The sequence below is a fragment of the Desmodus rotundus genome, chromosome 2 (genome assembly GCF_022682495.2).
Source record: "Desmodus rotundus isolate HL8 chromosome 2, HLdesRot8A.1, whole genome shotgun sequence".
NCBI lineage: Eukaryota > Metazoa > Chordata > Mammalia > Chiroptera > Phyllostomidae > Desmodus > Desmodus rotundus.
Window position 1 is genome coordinate 178,171,276 of NC_071388.1, and position 24,511 is coordinate 178,195,786.

The window sequence follows — 24,511 nt, forward strand, 5'->3', positions numbered from 1 at the left end:
TTAGGTGCCATTTCCCAAATGTTGGAAGAGTTCCTTAGAGACAAAAGCTGATTCAAGAACTGGTGAAAGAGATACACAAAACGAGCTGATTTATCTCCTTATACTGGACAATGAGAAAACTATCAAAGATGTGGTCCTGGCTGGGTAGCTCAGTTAGTTAGAGCACCATCATCCTGATACGCCAAGGTTGCTGGTTCAACCCCCAGTCAGGGCACATACAAGAGCCAACCAATGAATACATAACTGAGTGGGACAACAAATCAATGTTTTCCTCTCTCCCTCCCCTGCCCACTAAAAAATTAATTTTAAAAAAAAACAACAACAAACTATCAAAGACAACTAAAGAGCAGCTATACCAAAAGATTTTGGACCCTAACTCTGAAATGGCTTACTGGTCAAAAACAGAATTTTAGTATCAATTTTACCATCAGAGATAGAACAATTTGAGTATTTTAGTGTACCTAGACAAATATGCTTAAATACATGAGTTTATAATAATATTGGGGGGGAACCCCAAAACCTCTCATGGTCACAAATGGAGGATGTTTGTGAACCAGCTCACTATTCTGAAAACCAGTAAATATTAAGATGCAAAGATGAAGGTAATTATCATTTTTTTCCTTTATGATTTGCTCCAGTTTTTAAAAAATACTCACATAAGGACATGTTTCCCTGATTTTAGAGAGAGAGGAAGGGGGAGAGAGAGAAAGAAACATCAACATGAAAGACAAACATTTATATTGGTTGCCTTCTGGGGATCAAACCCACCACCCAGGTATGTGCCCTGACCAAGGGTTCAACCCACAACCTTTTGGAGTATGGGATGGCCCTCGAATGAACTGAATTACCTGGCCAGGGCTGATTTGTTCCACTTCTGATAAATTTACTAGCTGAGTTTTTCTCAATAGTGTTCCAGTTACTAAATGAAGAAGAACTAATCAAATTAGAGTAGCATCATTTTTGCATCCCCCTAAATGAATGACACTAGGTATTATTCCTCAACAGCTGCTAACGGCACAAAAAGAGACAGTCTAGCGAAAACAAAAATGTGAATCTGATCGAACATCTCAATCCAACTGCGAAGTCGCAGGAAAACAGTAGGCACAGGAATATGGTGAATGACACCACAGTAATGCAATCAGAAAGTCAAGACTGTGATACTTTCGAGGACAAATGACTTGTTTTTTCAACAAATAAACTGCAAGGGGAAAAAAAGTGGTTAAGTAAGTACTACAGATTAAAAGAAAAATAACAGACATATCAATAAACACTATGTGGACATTGTGTTCTGATTCAAACAAATTGAAAAAACAAATAAATAACAAAAAAATTGACAGTTATAAAACTGGAAAACTGAACATCAACTAGATATTTATTAGTAAGGAATTATTATTAAATTGTTTTAATGTGTAATAATGGTATGTGGTTATCTTTTAAAGAGTCTTTAACATTTAAAGATAAATACTAAATATTTTAAAGTAAAAAAACTCCATTGGTGGTATACTTACATTGTAAGCTACATAGGTCCATTTTGACACTTTTACTGGAACCCACAGAGATGTCTCTAAGGTAAAGAAAATTAATTTGTTTGGTTTGTTATTTTTTATATTAAACACTTTCTTTTATTAAGTGCTGGTGAAATATTATTTCTCAATCATAAGAGGATGGGAAAAAAGAAGTGGTTTCCTGAACACTGAACACTGGCTATTTTAAAACAGAAAACCTAATGAGATGTTCTCCATATGCTCTTCACCAACTAGCATTCACATCATAAGGTATTTTAAATCTACTCGGTGTCTTTAAGAAAGTATCCATAGAAGAAAGTCAACATTTCATTATCCAAACAAGTAATTAAGTAAAGTGTGACAGGTATCTTTAAAAGCAAAATTTACCAGCCAAAGACATGCTTGTTAATCCAGAAGATGGAAGAATGATACTGAGAGGCTAAGTTAAGAATAACACAGCACTTCTTTTATGTGACTGTCAGGAGACTAGAGACATTTAACTTTATCTTTAAATTTTTTCTACTTCTCATATTATTTTCAGGACAAGATTTTTTTTACCAGCAACATCTTACAAATTGCTTTTCTACTTTTTCCCTTCCTTAACCAAGAACCTCATAAGAAAGCATCACAGAAAAATTAATAAAATATAATAGGATTAGAGTACCTGAAGCATCAGTTTCAAAGACTATGTCTGCCAATAAACAAATTTATGTAAAAATAATACTTAAAATTCTACTTAAAATTAAAACATGTTATTACTACTAACCTGTTAAGTCAACAATTAGTGCTGGATCGTCCTCAAAGTGTTTTGCTGGGTGTCTTATAAAGTGGTGATTCAAAACCGCCAATTTCTTCTTGGGATTTTGAGTTATCTAGAAAGAAGATTAATAACTTCTGTATCCTTTCATAGCCACTGTGACAGTTCAATGAAATTTGCTTCAAGTAATAATGCTAAGAGCCAGCAGTTACTTACTGTGGGCCAGGCACTGTTCTAAGTGCTTAACGTGTTATTAACTGTGTTTTAAATATGAAGAAACTAAAGCACAGAGAAACCAAGGTCATGCTCCTGTTAAAGAGTTTGGGCCAGTAGTCAAACATAAGCAGTCTGGCTCCAGGGCCCATGCTTTGAATCACTATGCAACGGTGCCTCTCAAACAACAGTTCAGAATAAAACGTAAGCGTGTGGAATCAGAAGAGAACTTAAGTGATCCTCTGTCTAGTGACTCCAACACACTAGTTTCCAAACTCAGGCCCGGGCCAACCACACGACAAAGAAAGAAAATGGTCATTGGAGAATATACAACTGTTCTTCCTTGGAAACTCCTTTTCACTGCTTTACTTACTTCCTCTGCATCAAAACATCCTTTCTTTCATGAAATAAAAATGCAAGCAGACAATAAAATTTTTCTGTTGTCTGTTTTAAAATATCCCAGCATAATAAATGTTGGCAACTTTATATTAGTCCCTCCCTTTTAGGGTGTAAAATTCCTTTTAGAATCCAGCACTATTCAATTCTCTAGCTTAAGCACTGAAGCCCTGGCAGGGAAGAGATTTTCTTATCAATAAGTGAGGGAATGATAAAGAAATGATAGTAAGGACCCAGGTCTACTAAATCTTTTCAATCCCTTAGCACCCAGTGTTCGTTTGAACATTTCTAACTCAGTACTTTTCAAAATATTAGATTCCAATTCTAACAACTCTCACCAGGAGAATATTCTGCCCCATTTAGAGCCAGTCTCTGACTCCCTGTTGCTCTGATATACAGGTTGGGGACGGCCCTTCAAGAACTTACAGATTGTTATGTCCCTCATCTAAATAAAACATTTCTTCTACAAACAACTTCAGAAACATCAACTGTAACTTTCTCCACTCTGCCTGCCTTCCTTCCTGAATAAACTCAAGTTTGTTAACGTTCCCTTCTTAAAATATGTATATGAAATAGAATATAATTCTCTAGATATGTGTCTAGAGTGGAGGGAAGTGCAGTGGAATTTAAGTTCACTGATGCAAACTCTGTATTTCAATCACTTCAGTCTAATACAAAATTAGTTTTGACTGTTTTTTGAAGTGGCCACATCTGACTGCAAGCTATTGAACACCGTGGGTCTTTCAACCAAAATTTCAGTTAAGTCAGACTCGCCCATCCTTACTCACTCTCTAGAAAATCCTCTGCTCTATAGGTTACAGCTACAATGTTCATGCTGATAACCATCAAAAATTACACTCTAATTCTGATTCCTTGGTACTATATGTTAGGGAGTGACTGTGATTTGAGTTATAGTTTCCCTTGTATTCACGCTTGCTTTTCATTCTAGGCTGTATGTTTCTTGAGGCAGAATCATATCCTAGCATTTTACTGTCTAACATTTAGTCCGGTCCATTAATATAGTGAGTTTGTGAAACAGAGCTCAGTTTTATAATATTTTAATTCTCAGTAGTATTAGTTATTAAAAACTTCTCATCTCTTAAAATGTGTCTGTAAAATACTTATCCATTTAGAATTATAACTTATTATGCACTAGCATTACAGTTTTCTCATCTGAGGATTTAATGGAAAACAAGATTTATTAAAATTAGTTTTATGTACAATTTTTAAAGAATATACATGTCTGAAATATTCCTGTTTTCATTGGTTTGATAGGGGTTTTTCCCAAACCTACCAAATGTCATTACAAATACAAACTGGTCTTGGAATTTTAATTAATTCTATTACTGTACCTAGTTGCATTCTCTCAAAAAGACTAAAAATGTTTGCCATACTTAAGAGATTTAAAACAATGTTGAAAACTAAAAAATGTATTCCACAACCAATCCACAATGTTAACTTTAATAAATATACTAATGTACGGTACCTTGTAGCTTAAAATGTGGTAAAACACAGAATGATTTGGGTCTTCCTTTCATTGCATTCTTTAGAGGAGAGCTACGTGCCTACAATTCTAACAGCAGCTATGCAGAGTTCTAAAGGGTTAAGAAGAAAAATACGACACTACCACACCCCCAGGAGAGAATGCTACAGGAGCGAGATTTAGGACACAACAGTAAGAAAAGCATTACCTAGAGATCTACTGAGAAAGGGGCCACACATACTAGTCTCTAAAGGAATGAGAGTCCTCAGGAGAAAGAATCCAAAAATACATGGGCTGTAATGCTTTGCCATAATAAAAAAATTACCTAATTTCAAGGAACTTTTTCTCTAAAAGGAGAAGCCAGAGCCACAGTTCTCAAACACGTGTCTAGTGAACAGCGAGGCGCTGGGGAAAAGGCAGCGTGAGGGGAAAAGCTGTTTGAGATGAATAACGGCAGTGCGGTCCAGACTCACAGAGAAGAGGCATGCAGATTAATGGACAGACTTCCCTGAATTTTGCTGTAGTCCTTGGTGCCCACTAATTTAACTGCTAGCAGACAAGAAAGAGATGAAAGAGTAATGTTATACTCTATAAAGGGCACCAAGATTTCCAGGTGTCCTGGTAAAGGATCAACTTGTAAAATCATTAGTTTGGGGAGTTTATACGTGAAATCTCATTACAGAAAAGGTTCAACTTCTAGAACTATGTAATTTAAATTCTGATAAGTTTTAGTTATTCAATAAAATAAATACTTTGATCATGTCAGAAAGGTAAAGATGCTTTCTAAAAAATTTTAAACAAAAGTATCTAGTGCTATAGATCATGAGGTCTATAACACATTACCAAGAAAAAAGTGATACAACAGCTTGATTGTATTTCCCTTAATTAAATAAAGCTAAAAGAATATACATATATTAATTTTAAGGGGAAGAACTGGGGGGAAATTTAAGGAACCTTTACATTTTCATTGCATTCTTTTAAAAAACATTTTATTGAATTTACTGGAGTGATGTTAGTTAATAAAGTCACATAGGTTTCAGGCGCACAATTCTATAACATATCATCTGTATATTGTATTGTGTGTCCACCACCCAAAGTCTAGTCTCCTTCTGTCACCATCTGTCCCCCCTCTACCCTCCTCTAACTCTCCCTGCCCCCTTTTCCTCCACTAAACAAAGATATTTCTATTTTGAAAGTAATTATAGTCAATATAAGGTGATTAGAGGCTCCTAGTCATATCAAAGTAAAAAATGTATTATTTCTACCACTGCTGCGACAAAGCTCTCACTTTACTGAAAGGATTTTTAGTTTAAAAATACATACTTGTTTAGTGTCAGCATCAATAAGATCAAAGAATGCTCGAATTGTAGTCAGTTGTAATTGTTTGCACCTAAAGAATAAAATGCGTTACAAAGGAAACTTTCTTTAATAATATACGTTTGATACAAACACGCACAATTCTATTATTTAATCAAATATTTGAGTTTCCTTTAATGCTGTAAACTCTAAAATTATTTAGGAAATCATCATTATGAAGCAAATATTGTAAAGTTGAAACAAAAAAGCAAAGTAAATCTCCCTGAGTGACTGCCGGGAGAACTGACAAGGTCCCTCTACGTCCCCGAATTTCCTCGTCTGCCCCAGCCCCAGATGCGGTCTACTCCACCACCAAATGCCTGAGCCGTGTGGTCTTGCAGACACCACCGACTGCAGAGCCAGAGGAAGGTGAAAAAGGGAGCCTTTAAGCCAGAACACATAGAGATAAGATACTAGGGTCTACATATTTCTCGAGCAATATTTAATCTATTTCTTCATTTATATTAAGGGTAAATCTAATTCCAGCTTGGTTTTCCATGTGCTACTCTAGAATAACCAATGCTGTATCAATCAAGTCCCTGAGTTTGATGGCCTGTGGAGAGCTCAGGAAGTCCTAAAACAAGTGCCTTTGATTCTGCCCAACTATGACAAGTTAAACTTTTAATATTTGGCACTAGCTTCACTTGAGACTGATGCTACTGGTTCTCAGATGGTTTCATAGGTTGTTAAGAACCTTGGTCACACTGAGACAAGAATCAAGTTCAGAGTTCTAAACTCCTCAATTAATCTGTCTCCCAAACCCTTATTTATACATGAATGAAGCTCTCAGAAAGTTTACAAACCAATCAATGCACTGCCGAGAAGAGAGGACCACCAGAAACCATCAAAATAAGTTACATTTACATACCACACAATGGAGAGGTGGTCTGTTGACACCCAGGTCTTAGGCACTGCTGTACTCTAGAAGGAAAGAAACAAACAAACAAAAAAATCAAACTTAAGAAAAGCACACTTGTTTTTCTCCAAAAGGCCTGAAGTGTTTACAAGCTAATATTTAGAAACATGTAGCATTAGTTTTGCTATTTTATGATGCATAGACATTTTTAAATGATGCATTCTTATAAAAGGTGATCCACAAATAATAAGATATTTCCTTCATAAAAAAATATGTCATTACTGCTTAGTCACAGTTATATCACCCTTTAAAAATTATTAAAGCATCCAGATTCCTTCCTGAGATGTCTCTTTATTATTCTAACAATAGGCTGAGTTTATGATTCTTTAATAAATCATAGTTTATGGGTAAATAATAATAGACATTTTAGTAACTTTAGATCTAAACAGACCAACTGATAAATTCTAACATATTTCTTCTTAATCAGAGTAAGCCTGATAAATACCTTAGCCTGAAGATGTTTTCCAAAAGAAATATGCCTGATCACAATTCCAAAACTATCGAATCAGACACTTACAAGTAGGGTCCAGGCTTGCTTACTTTGAAAAAAATCACTAGATGGCTGGTATATACACTACTTGTTAGAGACACAAGGGCAAAGACTCCTAAAAAATGTAACTATTGCAGAAGGCTTCCTAACAATGACGTAACACCCTTCAATCCAGGCTCTAATATGGGAAGAATCTATAGCTTACTTGAACTTACAAACATTAGGTACCTTATTTAGGAATTACTGCTGGCAGCTTAATTAAAAAGTTGAGACAATGAGAGATCACTGTGGTTCTAAGATTAGAGTAGATGCTCAGTAGAGTAAGAGCTCACAGTAGACAGCACTTACCATTACCAAGAACACAAAACGGGTTTACTTTCATTCAGGCTAATGTGCTAGAGTTGAAAAAGGGAAAGGCAACACAAATAATAAAGGCAGTTGCTCATGATCTTTGGTGAAAACTTCTGCATGTCCACCAAACTCCATTCTGGCCTTCTTGCACACTTGGCTAGACTACATCTCTTGGCCTCTCTTACTTTAAGGTGCGACTAAGTTTTCTCTATCAGAATGTGAACAGGACTGATGTGTGCATTTCCAGGCCTGACTGCTCTTCTTCCCCCTTCCTGTGGGTTGAAACAGTGATGATTAGAGCAACCTCAAAAGTAAAACATTCAAGAAGGGGGTGCCTACTGTCAGCCTAGGTCCCTTATGAGACTTCTTCAAAGAACCACCCACCAACTTAAATACACACCTTGGGCAATTGTATGAGTGAAATGTAAACCTCTACTGTGTTTAAGTGCCATTCCCTGCATGAGTACCTATAACAAGAGTTTAGCCTACCCTACCAATACAAGTGTGCTGCTAACTTAAGCAATTTTTCTAGTCCCAATGGATGTAAATGTCATTTAACCATTCTTGAGATAATCATTAAAAAACTGTTATTCCTTAATGATTTTTTTTAAGTGAACATACTTTAAAACACAAAAGACTTAGACTGTTTGGTGTCTAAAAACCTAAATAATACTCAGATTATAAAATAACCAGCTTTGAGAAAATCCCATAAGGAAAATATTTTCATCAGAGATACAGAAATACAAGTTGCCTTGAAAGCAATACATCAGTGAGTGGATTAGAAAATAGGGAAACACACACACGCACACACACGGCTGAAAAGACCGAACTTCTTTCAAAAAGAAGCTGCAGGATGTAGTATCAATACCGCGTCACGCTCTAGACCGAGTCTCGGAAATAAGTTATCTCTAATTTCATGTGACTAAATGAAACATTGACATTTACCACAGAGTTGACATTTAATGTTTTGAGGACTTCCAGCAAATGTCTGCCCAAAACATTCAACATCAAATAATATTCATACCAGTAATGAGGTTTGAGAGATTTACCAATTTTGTTCCAAAGCTACTAGGGCTATACCACAGCTCCGGTTATAAGAAAATGGTGGGTAATAGCTGAACTGCTTAATAATTCTTGTTCTGTGTGTGGCAAGCATTATGTATCTGCTCGATGAGTGAATAGCAACCTAAGGTGGGGCAAAAGATGAGCTAATAAACAAAGGAGTATCTATGAAGTAAGGAACTATGAAAGAAAGCACTAGCTTCTAAAAAGCAAAAGGAACTATGGATTTTTTAGAAATTAAATTAAGTTATATTGGAAGATGATGTGTACACTGAGTTAAAAAAAGTTAAGATCTTAACTGAAGACTTCAGGTTAAAAATACAAGAAATAATGTAAGTCCTAAAAAGAAACTTGAGCTGACTTCACAGAGGCTATGGATCCCAGTTAAAGACCAAATACTCTATGTCCTACCGGGGAAGAATAATTAGCAAACTAATTACTCAGAGTTCTGTTTATACGATCAATTTCTGGTAGCTAACTTTTAAATTTTAGAATTGGTAAAATTCAAGTTTAACAATCAAGAGTGTGTGCTACGTTTGATATTCTACTACAATAGTACACAGCACACCACTCAGACGTAACAAGAGGCCCATGGACTTCAGTCCACACTTTCTTACTGAACAATCCTAATCAATGCAGAGGCACTTATTTTGAACAAGAAACAATTATTTCTCATAATTAAGATTTATTTTCACAAAGTCCCTAAGATCCTTTTTACTTTCTATAAACACAGGCATCCATGCCTGTCTTCCCAACACACTCACTCACTCACTCACTTTCTGTCTCTCTCTGTCTCACACACGCGCACACGTGAGCACAGCAGCATCACGACACCACCTCAGCAGTCGTTTCCAAGCAGCTACACGGGATTTCTCCTTTCATGCCCCCCTGCACTCATCACGTTCCTATTTCAGTAGAGTCTTTAAAAAAGATTACCACAACAGATAAGGCACTGGCATGATGGCTTAGTTTTGGCAGAAAAGTCAGTCCCGAACGAACTTGGTAATCCCGGAATCCTCCAGCTACAGAAAGTGTGGTTAAATTTATGTGTCCTGCATTTAGAATCCAATAGTCGTTTACAGTCTCGTAAAAATCTGGCAGGAAATAAAAAAGACATTAAAAATTAGTAGTCATTCCGTGTACCAATAAGATATCCATAATATTAATATTAAACTGAATTTCTAAGCCATCTGAATTATCTATAAGCAATGTTATTCACATTTCTCTATTTTAATATTTTGTAGATATTCTGCTTACCCCATTAAATCAGATTACAAATACTAAGCATTAACTGAAGGCATCAGTAGTGAAAAAAGATACCCAAATTTTTTAGCTTGACAAATTGATATGCAAACAAGTCTCTACATTCCAAAAGGATGCTACTTATTCACAAGCCACACAAACCTAAAAACCTAAAATTCTTCCAAAGATAAGAGTTTACTATGCTAAAGAGTTGTAGATCTTCCTAATTAGGCAGTATTCCTGCTTATTAAGGCTTAGCAGCTCTCCCCTGCAGCCAACCACTACCACACAAAGTAATACTTAAGTTCTTAAAATAAACCTATCAGGACAATAATATACTAGTCTTGGAACTACATAGCTGTGGAAAATCTGAGGGTTAAGGTTCTCTCTCTTTAGTGCAATAAGCAGTTCAAAGGGAAGAACTTGCAGACAATTTTTCCACTTTTTCTATGAATAATGAGAAAATTTTAGTGCCAACACTTGAGGTCAGGGGAGGGGAGCTCTCATTTCCTTTTCTAGTTATCAAACAATGCATTTTTATCCTGGCATTTGATCCCACTGAGGGCTTCAAATATTTTGGAACAGCATTATAGCTCCCATTAAAGTGACCATGCAAACCCATTCCTAATATATGCAAGGCCTAGGGTAAGAGTACCATGGGGTACACGTGCCATATGCCTAAATAATGAAAAGTCAAAATTCCAACTAACAAACGGTTAAATCAAATATATTTTCTCACCCTGGAAGGCCAGGTTCAAATGCAGAATTCTAGGACACCTCAGAGTTGGACACTGGATAATGGCAGCATAGGGTGAGCCGATCTCTGGCCCATCACTGTGCTATTGTCCTTCTCCTACCATCCCAATTCTATCCTGTGTCACAAGGGCCTCCACGCTATCTGTACCTTGTGCAGAGCCACTGCTTGGCCACAACTCAAGCTTAGGGTTGTACATCCCTACCCTCAGAACAGAATCAAATAAGAGGCCCTACACAGGCCCTGGAAGTGGGCTTGGGGGATATGGATAAGAACAGTCTAGAGGCTTGGCTTCCTGGAATATGGTCTGAAAGTAAAGACACAGCCTTCAGTGGGGAGGCTGCTTGGCCCGTATGTGCAAAACCCGGTGGGGAATGGCAGCACCAAAGCAGGGCCCTCTGAGTGTGGAGCTCCGCGCAGGCCTGCCCTTCCCCTAGCGAAGGGCAGAATTTCTACCAACCATAAACAGGATCTACTTCTGGAGGTGTATGAGTCTCCTAAAAAGCTAAAATCTACCACCCTCGAACGTTTGTTTTTACATGCTAATTCTGGCCTAATGCAATAAAAAATAAATACGGAACAAATGGGAAAGAAGCTTGCTCATCATAGTAAGAACACCTTGGCCCTAAGAAACAGTTCCAGCCTAAGCCTTTTAGAGACAGACTATCGCTATCCATCAAAACAATAAAACCCAAATCTCTTAAAAGTTTTCCTCAAGTAATTTTAAATGTATTTTCAGTGATTCCAATTTAACGTACACGACTAATCTACATGTAAAATGCAGTAAGAGTTCTCAATTACACTGACAAGTGTTATGACTTGTCTATGCCTTTGACTTTTTTCTAAACCTATAGGTAATTTATAATTATTAGAGTTAGATTTAAATAACTTCAATAAGAGAACGAAAATTTTTCATTAAAAAACTTCTACAGGAAAAGTGTTCAATGTAATGAGAAAAATCAAACTTCACTGTTCAGTACGATTGTATCAGATATTCCAGCAAATTACTCCTTGGCCATGTTCCATTAGGACGGGGCTCTGGACAACCACTGCTTTGCTCTGCAGTCACCAGGGTGCATTTCTCACTTAACTAGGAACACAAGTTTCATCACAATTAAGATAACAGAAATTCTGACAGGGTAAGAAGTTAAGTAAATTTACTGATCATGAAAAAGAATTATTTCTTTCTGAAGATTTTCTTCTGTTCACATAGTATTGCAATGAGCAGTGAAGATAATATTTGACTTTAATAAAAAGTTGATAGGCATTTAATTCTTACTCTGTGACATTATCACTACTCAATTACCTGACAGCAATCATAGATGCTTACTGTTCACAATTTCCTGCAACGTTAGAGCATTAGCCATAATTTTCTTTCCCTAGTAACGCAGCTCAGTAAGAGGCAGGATAGCATGCGGAAGTTAAGGGCACAGGCCCAGGAACAAGTTTACCAGGGTCAAATACCGGCTCCGCTATTTTCTTGCCGATGTAACTTTGGGCAAAAGCTTTGTCTTGGACTTTTTTTTTCCATCCATAAACATGGGGATAACAATGGTACCTACCTCAAAGGACTACTATAAGGACTAAGTGACTTAATACAGCATATAAAGTCCTGTACACAATATCCGAAATATAGTAAGAGCTCAATAAACATTAGCAATTCTACCTCACCTCATAGTGTTAGCAGACCTATTTATTTAAAAACAGGACTTTTCTACTATTTCACTTAAAAATATGCTTATTTTGAGTAGAGTACCGGGAAGTTAACAAAACACAGGAAGGTTAAACACACTTTAAGAAACAAGGAGTCATCCTCAAGAATAACTAAACCTAAGCTTAAGTGCTAGGGATAACAAGACATATGCCATTTGTGTGAGATGCTACAGACGCAGAAAACTAACAGCGGCTTCAGTTAGGAGCCTAAGTCGAAAGTCACAGAGAAAGGGAGACTCAGAACTGGAGGCGATTGGAAAGTGAGCTGCTTCACAGTGGATGACTCTGCAGCACGCTCTGAAGGGAGTGGCCGCAAGTGCGTGTTCATTCTAAACACAGCGGGACTCAGTCAGTGCTAACACGACAGCACTCACCTGTAATGAAGCGGTCTAAGGGCATCACAGGAGCAACGTGGGGGGTGGCTTGTGTGATTAGGAGATTTATCAGATCTTGTTTAAAATTTTTCAGTGTCAGCAATGCCCTTGCAACAAGGCCACCCATAGAATGACCGATTATTGCCACACTTTTTGGAGCAAATGCTTGACCCTATTAAAAAAATCACCAAGGCATAATGAATACTTAGCATCATAATAACAATACTAAAAACTTCTCTGTAAGTAGAAAAAAATTAAACTATTTGCCTAACCTCTTATCATAAACTGCAGAAACACATTTGGTTTTCTGAACCAAAATCAGAAAACTTGGGTCTAGCAAATCATGTTTTATCATTTGTTATATTGGATGTAAGAGATATAATTATATTTGGTGTATACCAGATAACTAGATTTTATAGGCTCATTTATTTAAAATTGGAAATACTAGAAAACCAGAAAAATTAGGGTTGCTACAGAGGCCTCATCATATTGATATAGCTTATCTCATTAAATTATTTCCCTATTATGCACCTGCATTTAAAAATAAACCAACATTTCATAACATTTATTCACTAACAATTACATATTTTATTTCTTAAATTTAAGTACTGCATTTTGAAAAAATCTTTCCTGCCTCTACACAGTATCCTCAGTTTCACTGCCAAACTTTTGCTCATCGTCCTTCACACCGATCCTTCATCTATGCCTTCTACGCTGCTACTTTGAATAAATCGGACCTTGTGCGGAACAGTTAACATAGTAGTCCTGAAACTGCTATCCTTAGAATGGACTGCATATAAGGCTAGCTCTGCTCTGCAGTCCAGGACCTTAGATTGTGGGAGGGTTCCCATCATTCCCTAAATGATAAGAACGTCTCACTATGCTAACACTGTGCAAACAACATCCTTTATGCTGAACACGACTGTCCTTTTGGTTGGGATTTTGGTACGTGATAGGCACAGGGTGTCGATACAACCAATCGTCAATAAAAATCCTGAATGTTGAGTCTCCAATGAACTGCTCTCATAGACAACACTTCACACAGGTCACAATTTGTTGTTGTAGGAATTAAATGTACCTGGTGTGACTCCCCTGCAAGAGGACTTTTGAAAGTGCACCCTTGCATTTTCCTCCGTACTTCACCCCCATTCACCTTCTTCTTTGCTGATTTAGCTTTGTGTCCTTTCACTGTAATATTGGGTTGGCCAAAAAGCTCATTTGTTTTTTCCCCATAAGATGGTTCCAGCAGCACTTGTCTTTAACTTCATTCGAAACAATTTTGTTTCATTGTATTGTGACAGCTGTCATATCAGCATGCATTTAAAAAAACATCAAAATTTGTGAATTTTTGTGCAGTCATTTTAATATTGAAGATGGAAGAAAACACTCAACATTTTCACCATATTATACTTTATTATCTCAAGAAAGGTAAAAACACAACTGAAATGCAAAAAAAGGTTTGTGCGGAGTCTGGAGAAGGTGCTGTGACTAATCAAATGTGTCAAACGTGGTTTGTGAAGCTTCACGATGGAGACTTTTCACTGGACGATGCTCCACAGTTAGACAGACCAGGTGAAGTTCATATTGATCAAACTGAGACATAAATTGAGGACAATCAATGTTATACCATGTGAGAGCTGACATACTCAAAATATCCAAATCAATAAGATGATTGGCGAAAATGAAAAATATCTCTTATTTTACGGAAAAAAACATACAAACTTTTTGGCCAACCCGAAAAATCATACCCTGAGTACAACTATATGCTGAGTCCTATGAGTCTTCCTGGAGAATCACAGAGCCTGGGAATGGTCTTGGGGATCCCCAACAGACCTGATCCCAGCAAAAGCCACCACATGTGCTCTTAAAGCTCTCTCCTTTGGCCTTCTCAAGTACATCACACCAGCAATTCCCACTTTCCTCCTGCATCACTGTTCTTCCTGTTCTTCTATGCCATTCTTGTTAGTATATAAATATACTGCTGTTCTCCTTTAAAAAACAGACAATTCTCTTTTTTATTCCCACTTTCCCCCTAGTGACCACACCTCTCTCTACCCCCTTTACAGCAAAACTCTTCCAAAACCAGTTATTTATACAGTACTTGCCATCTCCAGTTTCTCAGCTTCCACACTCTTAAACCTATTCCAACCAGGCTTTCACCCCAACACTCCTCAAAACTGCTCTTATCAAGTCACCAAAGAATCTAATGGCCAATTCTGAATGCTCATCCTACATGACCTATCAACAGCAACTGACATAGCTGATCACTTCTTCCTCCTTATAACGCTTTACTTGGTTTCCCTAACAATGTACGCTCCTGGTTCTTCTCTTACCTCACTGGTTGCTCCTTTTTCGTCCCTTGCTTGTTCCTTCTCATCTCCCCTCGTGTCTGAGAAATGGAGTGAGTCAGGCCTCAATCCTTAGATCTCTTTCATAACTTGACTCCCCAGTGATCTCATCTAGTCTCATGGCTTTAAACACATTTAAACCCTTCAGTTATAATCTCCAGACTGGACTGCTTTTCTTTAACTCTAAACTCCAACAGCATATGACATACAGTTGGGATACCTAGTGTGCATCTCAAATTGAACCTGTCTAAAACTGAACTATTAATTCATCTCCTTCAAACCCATCTGTTCCTCCTCCATTTCCCCCCATTCAGTTAACAGCACTTCAATCCTTCTAGCTGTTTAGCCAAAAAAACTGGGGTCATTCCTAACTCTTCTTTTCCTCTCACACTGCCCCTCCGTATCTGCTCTGCCATGCAATCTTCTCGCCTCCACCTTTAAGGATTACACCAATCTGACCATCCATTATCTTCTCCACCGCTGTCGACCTGATCCAAACTACCGTTTCTTCTTGCTGGAATCACTGCAATAGCCTCCTGCTGGTCTCTCTGCTCCACCCTTACATCTCTTTAGTTTATGTTCAGAAGCATCTAGAATGATACTGTTAAAATCCTCAACTAGAATATGTCACTCTCTTGCTCAAAGACCTCTACAGTGGCTTTCCATATCAATTCAAATAAAAGGCAACACTCTTAAAATCGCCTACAAGGCTCTATACTCTGCCTTCTCCCCAACCTCTGCTTCTGTATCTACTCCAGCCATACCAGTCTTCTTGTTTTTCTTTAATACAGCACACATGTGCTTGCTTCATGTATGTTTCCTTTCCTTAGAGTACCCTCCCCTAAATATGCAAACAAGATACTCTCTCATGTCCTTTACTTTATATTATTTTTAAGTAGATTTTGTTGATTATGTTATTACAGTTTTCCCAATTTCCCCCCCTTTGCCCCTGTTCATCCAGTTCCCCCCTTTCCCTCCAGCAATCCTCCCCACAACCCAGTTCATATCCATGGGTCGTGCATATAAGTTCTTCGGTTTCTCCACTTCCTATACTATTCTTAACCTTCCCGTCTATTTTGTACCTACCAATTATGCTTATTTCCTGTACTTTTTCCCCATTCTCTCCCTTCCCCCTCCCCACTGATAACCCTCCAAATGATCTCCATATCTATAATTCTATCCCTGTTCTAGTTGCTTGTTTTTGTTTTTTAGATTCAGTTGTTGATAGTTGTGAATTTATTGTACTTTTAGTTTTGATCTTCTTTTTCTTAAGTTCCTTTAACATTTTGTATAAAAGGGCTTGGTGATGACAAACTCCTTTAGCTTTACGTTGTCTGGGAAGCACTTTATCTGCCCTTCCATTCTAAATGATAGCTTTGCTGGATAAAGTAGTCTAGGTTGTAGGTCCTTGCTTTTCATCACTTTGAATACTTCTTGCCAGTCCCTTCTTACCTGTAAGGTTTCTTTTGAGAAATCAGCCAACAGTCTTACGGGAACTCCTTTGTAGGTAATTATTTGCTTTTCTCTTGCTGTTTTTAAGATTCTCTCTTTATCTTCAACCTTTGGCATTTTAATTATGATGTGTCTTGGTGTGTTCCTCTTTGGGTCCAACTTGTTTGGGACTCACTGGGCTTCCTGCACTTGTATGTCTATTTCCTTTGCCAGATTGGTAAAGTTCCCCATTATTTTTTCAAATAAATTTTCAATTTCTTGCTCTTCCTCTTCTCCTCTTGGCATCCCTATGATTCAGATGTTTGCACTTTTGGAGGTGTTCCAGAGGCTTCTTATACTTATTTTTTTTGAGTACTGTTTCTTCATTTTGTTCTGGTTGACTGTTTATTTCTTCCTTATGTTCCACATTGTCGATTCTAACCTTGGCTTCCTTCCCTTCCCTGTTGGTTCCCTGTGGATTTTTCTGTATTTCACTTGGTGCAGCCTTCATTTCTTCCCTTACGTGTTGCCACACTCTGAGTTCTCTGAGCATCCTTATCACCGGTGTTTTGAACTCGGCGTCTGATAGGCTGGCTATCTCCATTTTGCTGAGTTCTTTTCTGGGGTTTTATTCTGTCCTTTCATTTGAACCATGAGAAAACCATGTTCCTCTATTTGGCAGCCTCCCTGTTTGTTTTGTGTAGTAGGTAGACCTGCTTTGACTACTTATCTTTGAGTACCCGTTAACTTGTGTGGTGTGGAGCCTTAGGTATTGGCCAGGGCAGGGCAACCCACATCACCGCTTTGTGGCTCTGTATGTGTGGCAGGGACTGGAGAGAGGACAATGCTCCTGTCTGGCTGCTGGAGGCTTGCTCAGCATTTGCCGTTTCCAGTCACTTCACCCCCTTGCTGTATCCAACTGGTACCCCTCTAGCTGCTATCCTGGTGGTAGTTCCCAGGGAGGGTGGGTTTGAGTTCATTCTAGGACCATGCAGACCCTTTAAGTGGACTGTCCTGAGAATTGGCAGTTTCTCCCACCACTCCAACCCTTACTGATTTTTACAGCCAGAAGTTATGAGGTTTTATTTTCGCAGCGATGGAACCCTAAGCTATGTGGTCTGGCCTGGGGCTGGGGTTGCTTGCTTCCAAGGTGTCCCTCCAAATTTTGTCCACCATAGGTAAATGTGGGACCACCTGTTCTGCTGGCCGCTGCTGCCTCACCACACTATGTCCTCTCCACCCTGGCTGCCCACCTGTGCCTCTCCTACCCATCTGGATGAATATGGCTCCATTAAATGCTTGGTTGTCAGACTTCTAAACAGTTCAATTTTCTGGCAGTTCTGGGTATTTTTTGTTTTGATGTTAGTTGTGATCCTTCTTATGGTTGTGCAAGGGAGAAGAGCATGTCTACCTACTCCTCCATCCTGACTGGAAGTCCCTCATGTCCTTAATTTGTATTACACTGTCTGCTCCTCAACATCTCTTCACTGAGCACTCTTATTTATATTTGTAGCCCTCTATCCCCACCTACCTATATACACTTCCTATTTTATTTTTCTTCCTGGCATTTATAGCATTGATTTTTCTTATTTCTGATGTTTCCTACCTGCTTCTCTCCACTCAAACATAAAGTCCATGAGAGCTTGTATTTGTTTACTTCACTGTTACATTTGCATGCAGACTCAGTGAATAAATGAGGTTTTCTCCATCTAAAATGTTCTTACTTTCCAGTTCTGGCCAAGATGGAGGCATAGGTAGAAACCTTTTGCTTCCTCACACAACTAAAAGGAGGATAACAACCAATCTAAAATCAGTAAGCTACCAGAAGTGCCAGAAAATCAGACTGCATGGAAAAGGTACAGGGAAGAAGAAGCATAACTGGTAGGCATGAAATAGATGGGGAGAGGTCAAAATGGTATAGGAAACAGAGAAGGCAAAGAACTTATATGTATAACTCATGGACATGAACTAAGGTGGGGGGATGCTGGAGAATTGGGGGTGTAGGACGGAGGGGGGATAGAGGGGGAAATTGGGAAAACTGTAATAGTGTAATCAATAAAATATACTTAAAAAATAAAACTGAAAGTTTCATGAAAGAATAAAAATAAATGAAGAAATCAGCACATTCTATCAAAATTAGATAATGCCAGTCTTTCAAAAGGAGTAGTGACCTAGTATCCCTCATGAACATAGATTAAAAATCTTCAACAGAAAATTAGGCTATCAAATTCAGCAACATTTTAAATTTTAATGCATCATAGCCAAATAGGATTTATCCCAAGAATTGAAAATTGGCTTAATATTAAGTAGCAATCAATGCAATTCAATAAGATCATCTCAATAGATGAAAATGCATTTGACTGCATTCAGCACCCATTCATGATTTTAAAAATAAAAACCAAAACACCACATAGCACAGTAGGACTAGAAGCATCCTTCTTCACACCCAAGGAATTTTATTATACATAGTATTATTGGAGGAATCAAGTCATTATGTTAAGGACCATTATGTATTTGATAAGATATTTATTGCTAAGATAAATAGGCAACAACAGTGAGATTTATTTTCATAAATGTTATTCACAATAAATGATCAAATGTCTTCAATTTTTCAGCTTCTCTCAGCTCCTACCACCTGAGAGGTCCTACCTAGTACAATACAGCCAGAAGAAAACAGAATTAAAATTTAAAAGATGAATTAAAACTGTCTATATTCACAGATGACATAAATATACAGAAATATTTAAAGGAATTTATAAAAAATTATTAGAAATCATAAGTGAATTTAGCAAAGTACAGGATAAATGGTCAATATTCAAAAGTGAGTGAACAAATGGAAAGTATTTTTTTAATTATATTTTATTGATTATGCTATTACAGTTGTTTTGATTTTTCCCCCTTTGCCCTCCTCCACCCAGCACTCCCCACCCCCTCAGATAATCCTCCCACCATTGTTCATGTCCATGGGTCATGTGTATAAGTTCTTTGGCTACTCCATTTCTTATATTATACTTTACATCCTGATGGTTATTCTGTAACTACCTATTGGTTCCTTAATCCCCTCATCTCTTCACCTTTTCTCCCATAGCCCCCTCCCATGTGGCAACCATAGCAACATTCTACGTGTCCATGATTCATTCTGTCTGTTCTTGTTTGCTTAGTTTGTTTTTTTAGTTTTAATTGTTGACAGGTATATATTTATTGCCATTTTATTGTTCATAGTTTGATCTTCCTTTTCTTAAGTCTCTTTAACATTTCACATAATAATGGTCTGGTGATGACGAACTCCTTTATTTTTTTCTTGTCTTGGAAGCTCTTTTTGGCCCTTCAATTCTAAATGATAGCTTTGCTGGTTAGAGCAATCTTGGCTGTAGCTCCCTGCTTTTCATGACTGAGTATTTCTTGCTGGTCCCTTCTGGCCTGAAAAGTTTCTTTTGAGAAATCAGCAGATGGTCTTATGGGAACTCCCCTGTAGGAAACTAACTTCTTTTCTCTTGCAGCTTTTAAGATTCTCTCTTTGTTTAACCTTTGGTATTTTAATTAGGATGTGTCTTAAAGTCCCTTTGCATCCATCTTGTTTGGAGCTCTCTGGGCTTCCTGAACCTGCATGTTTATTTCCTTTACCAAATGAGGGAAGTTTTCTTTCATTATTTTTTTCATATAGATTTCCAATTTCTTGCTTTATCTCTTCTCCTTCTGGCACCCCTATGATGTGAATGTTGGACCTCTTAAAGTTGTTCCAGAGGCTGCTTATGCTATCCTCAATTTTTGGATTCTTTTTTTCTTCTTCTTGTTCTGGTTGGTTGTTGCTTCCTTATGTTCCAAATCATTGATTTGATTCTCATCTTCATCCACTCTACTGTTGTATCCCTATAAATTTTTCCTTATTTCAATTAGTGTATTCTTCATTTCTGACTGGATCTTTTTTACGCTGTTGTGGTTCTCACTAAGTTCCTTGAGCATCTTTATAACCAGTGTTTTGAACTCTGCATCTGATAGATTTCTTACCTCCATTTCCTTTAGCTCTTTTTTTGGAGTTTTGATCTGTTCTTTCATTTGGGGCGTTTCTTTGTCTCTTTGTTTTGGCAGCCTCCCTGTGTTTGTTTCTGTGTATTAGGTAGAGCTGCTTTGATTCCATGTCTTGGTATTGTGTCCTAATGTAGTAGGTGTCCTGCAGGGTCCACTGGCACAGCCTCCCCTATCACCCAAACTGGGTACTCAAGGTGCACCCTTCATGTGGGCTGAGTACACCCTCCTCTTGTAGTTGAGCCTTGGTTGTGGTTGGCAGATCCACTGGAGGGATTTACCCAGGCCAGTCAGCTGCAAGGACTGGCTGTGACCACTTAACCAGCAACCTCCACCCTCCTGGAGGTTCTGCCATGGAGAAGCAGAGTGGTGGTGCTTTGACGTGGTCTGTAGCTGTTCACTGGGTGCGCTGGCCCTGGGGTTTCCTGGGTGGTGCAGGCCAAGGTCAGCCCTCACCTGTGTTTTTCCCAGGGCACCTTGCCTGAGCTATAAAGCAATTTGAGATGGCTGCTACTTGTTCTGGGCTTGGAGATTCCCAGGCATAGCCAACCTGTGAATCTAGGCTGGCTGCTGCTAGTGCTGGGCCTGGACCTCAATGAGGCCAGTGGTTGCTTGTTTGAGAGGATTTAGGAAACTGTGAAGTGTGAGCCAAGACCAGCCATTCATATGGAAAAGCATCTTGGGTGGGCCTGTAAGATGGGTGGGGTAGGGTCTCTGGGGATCTCCAAGGCAGGTGAAACAGTGTTAGCCAGTTTCATGGAGTCTCAGATATGGCACCAGCCTGCCAGCTCTGGGTGGAGAGGGTTCAGAAAAGGGATAATGGCCTCTGCTGGCCTTGATGCCAGACACCTCGGTTTCTCCCTACATACCACTGGTGCCTTTCCAGCTGCTACCCGGTGGGTGCTGGAGCTCAGAGGGAAAGTGAGTAAGGGCGTGTGGGTTCTTTAAGATGAACTGCTTGGGGCTACAGAAATTTCTTCCACGGACTCACCCGCTGGCTTTTGCAGCTAGAAATTGTGGGGACTTATCTTCCTGAGGCTGGAACCCTGGGCTGGGGGGCCTGTTACGGGCTGGGACTCTCTGTTCCCAGGATATCACTCCTGAATTTTTATCCATCACACAAGGGACTAGCCCATTCTGCATCTGCGGCCCTCTCAGTCTGGGTAGATGTGGTTTCTTTAATTCCGTAGTTGTCAGACTTCCATTCAACTCGATTTCTGATGATTCTGAGTGGTGGCTGTTTTATATTGTAGTTGTAATTTTGATGTGGTTGTGTGAAGAGGCGAGCCATGTCTGCCTACGCCTCCATCTTGACTGGAAATGGAAAGTGAAATTTTAAAATGCAGTTAGAGTAGTGTAAAAATATAATTCTTATGATATATTTAATGTAAAATCTGCAAGATCTGTACACTGAACACTTCAAATCTGAGAGAATTAAGGAAACCTAGCATAAATGGACAGACCAACTTCTTGGACTGGAAGACACAATTAAGATGTAAATTCTCCCCAAGTTGACCAATAGATTTAAAGAAATATAAAACAAAATACCAGGAGGTATTCTGTAAAACTGACAAGCTAATGTGGAGATGCAAAGAACTTAAAAAGCCAAACCATCTTGCAAAAGAAGAACAAAGTTGGAGGACCTGCATTACCTGATTTCAAGACTTAACTCTGGGGGAGGGAGGTGGGACTGGCTGGGGTGGGGTGGAGGGATGGGGAGAAAATGCAGACAGTTGTAACTGAATAAAAATAAATTAATTAATTAAAAAAAAAAGACTTAACTCTGAAGCTACTGTAATCCAGCTAGTGTGATATTCTTTTCCATCTTGAAAGTGAAATGTAGACATTATGATTCTTTGCATAAGCCAGCATTTTAAAATTACTTCTACAGAAGGTATTTTTTAGCTTAAGTCTACACTGGGTATTTATAGGAGGGAACAAGCCATATTAAGTACAGAATCTTTTATATATCTGATATTATTTGGATAAATAAATAAGATGTGATTATAAAGCGAGATTTCCATAAATGTAATTTGCAATAAACAATCATGTGTTTAATCATTTTTTCTTCTGTTTTCTGTTTTCATTTTTTCTCTAATGACTACATATTAAATTTATAACAGAACTAATGTAATTTTTTAATTGAGGCTTTTAGAAAGATTTCTATTACAAGTAAGTGTAATAGGGATTGGAGACAGACAGATGAATCTTGTTGAATGGATAGGATTTGGGAGTGGGAAAGTAAGAACATTTCATTTTATTTTTTTAAAGTATATTTTATTGATTACACTATTACAGTTTTCCCAATTTTCCCCCTCTATCCCTCTTCCGCCCTATACCCCTAATCCTCCAGCATCCCCCCCTTAGTTCATGTCCATGGGTTGTACATATAAGTTCTTTGACTTCTGTTTCCTATACCATTTTAACCTCTTCCCATCTATTTTATGCCGACCAATCATGCTTCTTCTTCCCTGTACCTTTTCCCCCCATTCCTCCCTTCCCCTTTCCCACTGAAAACCCTCCATGTGATGTCCATTTCTCTGATTCTGTTCCTGTTCCAGTTGTTTGCTTAGTTTTTGTTTTCGTTGTTTTTCTTTTCTTTTAGGTTCATTTGTTGATAGTTATGAGTTTGCTGTCATTTTACTGTTCATAGTTTTTGACCTTCTTTTTCTTAGATAAGTCCCTTTAACATTTTATATAATAAGGGCTTGGTGTTGATGAACTCCTTTAGCTTGACTTTATCTGGGAAGCACTTTATTTATCTGCCCTTCCATTCTAAATGATAGCTTTGCTGGATGGAGTAATCTTGGATGTAGGTCCTTGTCTTTCATAACTTCAAATAGTCCCTTCTTGCCTGTAAGGTTTCTTTGGAGAAATCAGCTGACAGTCTTATGGGCACTCCTTTGTAGGTAACTCTCTCCTTTCCTCTTGCTGCTTTTAAGATTCTCTCTTTATCTTTAATCTTGGGTAATTTAATGATGATGTGCCTTGGTGTGTTCCTCTTTGGGTTCGACTTCTTTGGGACTCTCTGGGCTTCCTGGAAGTCTATTTCCTTTGCCAGATTGGGGAAGTTTTCCTTCATTATTTGTTCAAATACGTTTTCAATTTCTTGCTGTTGTTCTTCTCCTTCTGGCACCCCTGTAATTCGGATATTGGAGCATTTAAAGTTGTCCCAGAGGTTCCTAAGCCTCTCTTCATTTTTTTGAATTCTTGTTCCTTCATGCTGTTCTGGTTGGATGTTTTATTTCTTCCTTTTGTTCCAAATTGTTGATTTCACTCCTGGTTTCCTTCCCATCACTGTTGGCTCCCTGAATATTTTGCTTTATTTCACTTTGGTTATCTTTCATTTGTTCTTTCATTTTTCAACCAAGCCCAGTAAGCTCTGTGAGCATTTTGATTACCGGGGTTTTAAACTCTCCATCAGATAGGTTGGTTATCTCCTCATTGCTAAGCGCTCTCTTTGGAGTTTTGCTCTGTTCTTTCATTTGGGCCATGTTTCTTCCTCTCGGATCACCTGTTATGTTGTAAGGGGTGGGGCCTTAGGTATTCATGGGGCAAGGCAACCCTCCTTGTTGCATTGTGGCGCTGCCTGTCGGGGACGGGCCAGAGAAGGAACAATGCAGCTCGCCTGCTCAGTTATAGTCCCACTTGCCAAAGATCTCGTGTGAGACTGGGAGTTTCTCCCACTGGGGCAACCCACTGTTACAGTCCACAGTCAGCTCTGAGTCTCAGTTTCCCATTCAGTCAGTCCCTGCTCCAGCGCTCTGCTGCCCCGTGGCAGCCAGCCCTACCTACACAGTCTGCAGGCTTGCCTCGGGTTCTCTGTCCACCCATCTTACTGGTCTGGTTGACTGTTTAATTCCTTGGTTGTCGGAGTTCCATGCAGTTTGATTTTCTGGCACCTCTGGTTGCTTATTGATTTTAGATTGGTTGTTATCCCCCTTTTGGTTATGCGAGGAAGCGAAGGGTTTCTACCTACGCCTCCTTCTTGGCTGAACTGATTTCTTAATATAAACTGCTAAGTGTTATCTCTTCCTCAATTTTCTAAAGGAGTTTGTGTAAGATGGGTGTTATATCTTTCTTAAATGTTTGAT

The 24,511-nt window shown here is 38.5% G+C and overlaps 1 protein-coding gene across 2 annotated transcripts in view; it reads right to left on the reverse strand.

Annotated features, from left to right (window-relative positions):
* Positions 1-24,511, reverse strand: part of PGAP1 (post-GPI attachment to proteins inositol deacylase 1) — a 75,455-nt gene that overhangs the window by 34,870 nt on the left and 16,074 nt on the right. For both annotated transcript variants that reach the window (XM_045198202.2, XM_024564239.3), the window contains exons 4-9: positions 12,613-12,784; positions 9,466-9,623; positions 6,579-6,631; positions 5,678-5,744; positions 2,272-2,377; positions 1,509-1,564 (exon numbers count right to left, since the gene is read on the reverse strand). In XM_045198202.2, the coding sequence (XP_045054137.1) occupies positions 1,509-1,564; positions 2,272-2,377; positions 5,678-5,744; positions 6,579-6,631; positions 9,466-9,623; positions 12,613-12,784 (612 nt within the window). The remainder of the gene's footprint in view (positions 1-1,508; positions 1,565-2,271; positions 2,378-5,677; positions 5,745-6,578; positions 6,632-9,465; positions 9,624-12,612; positions 12,785-24,511) is intronic.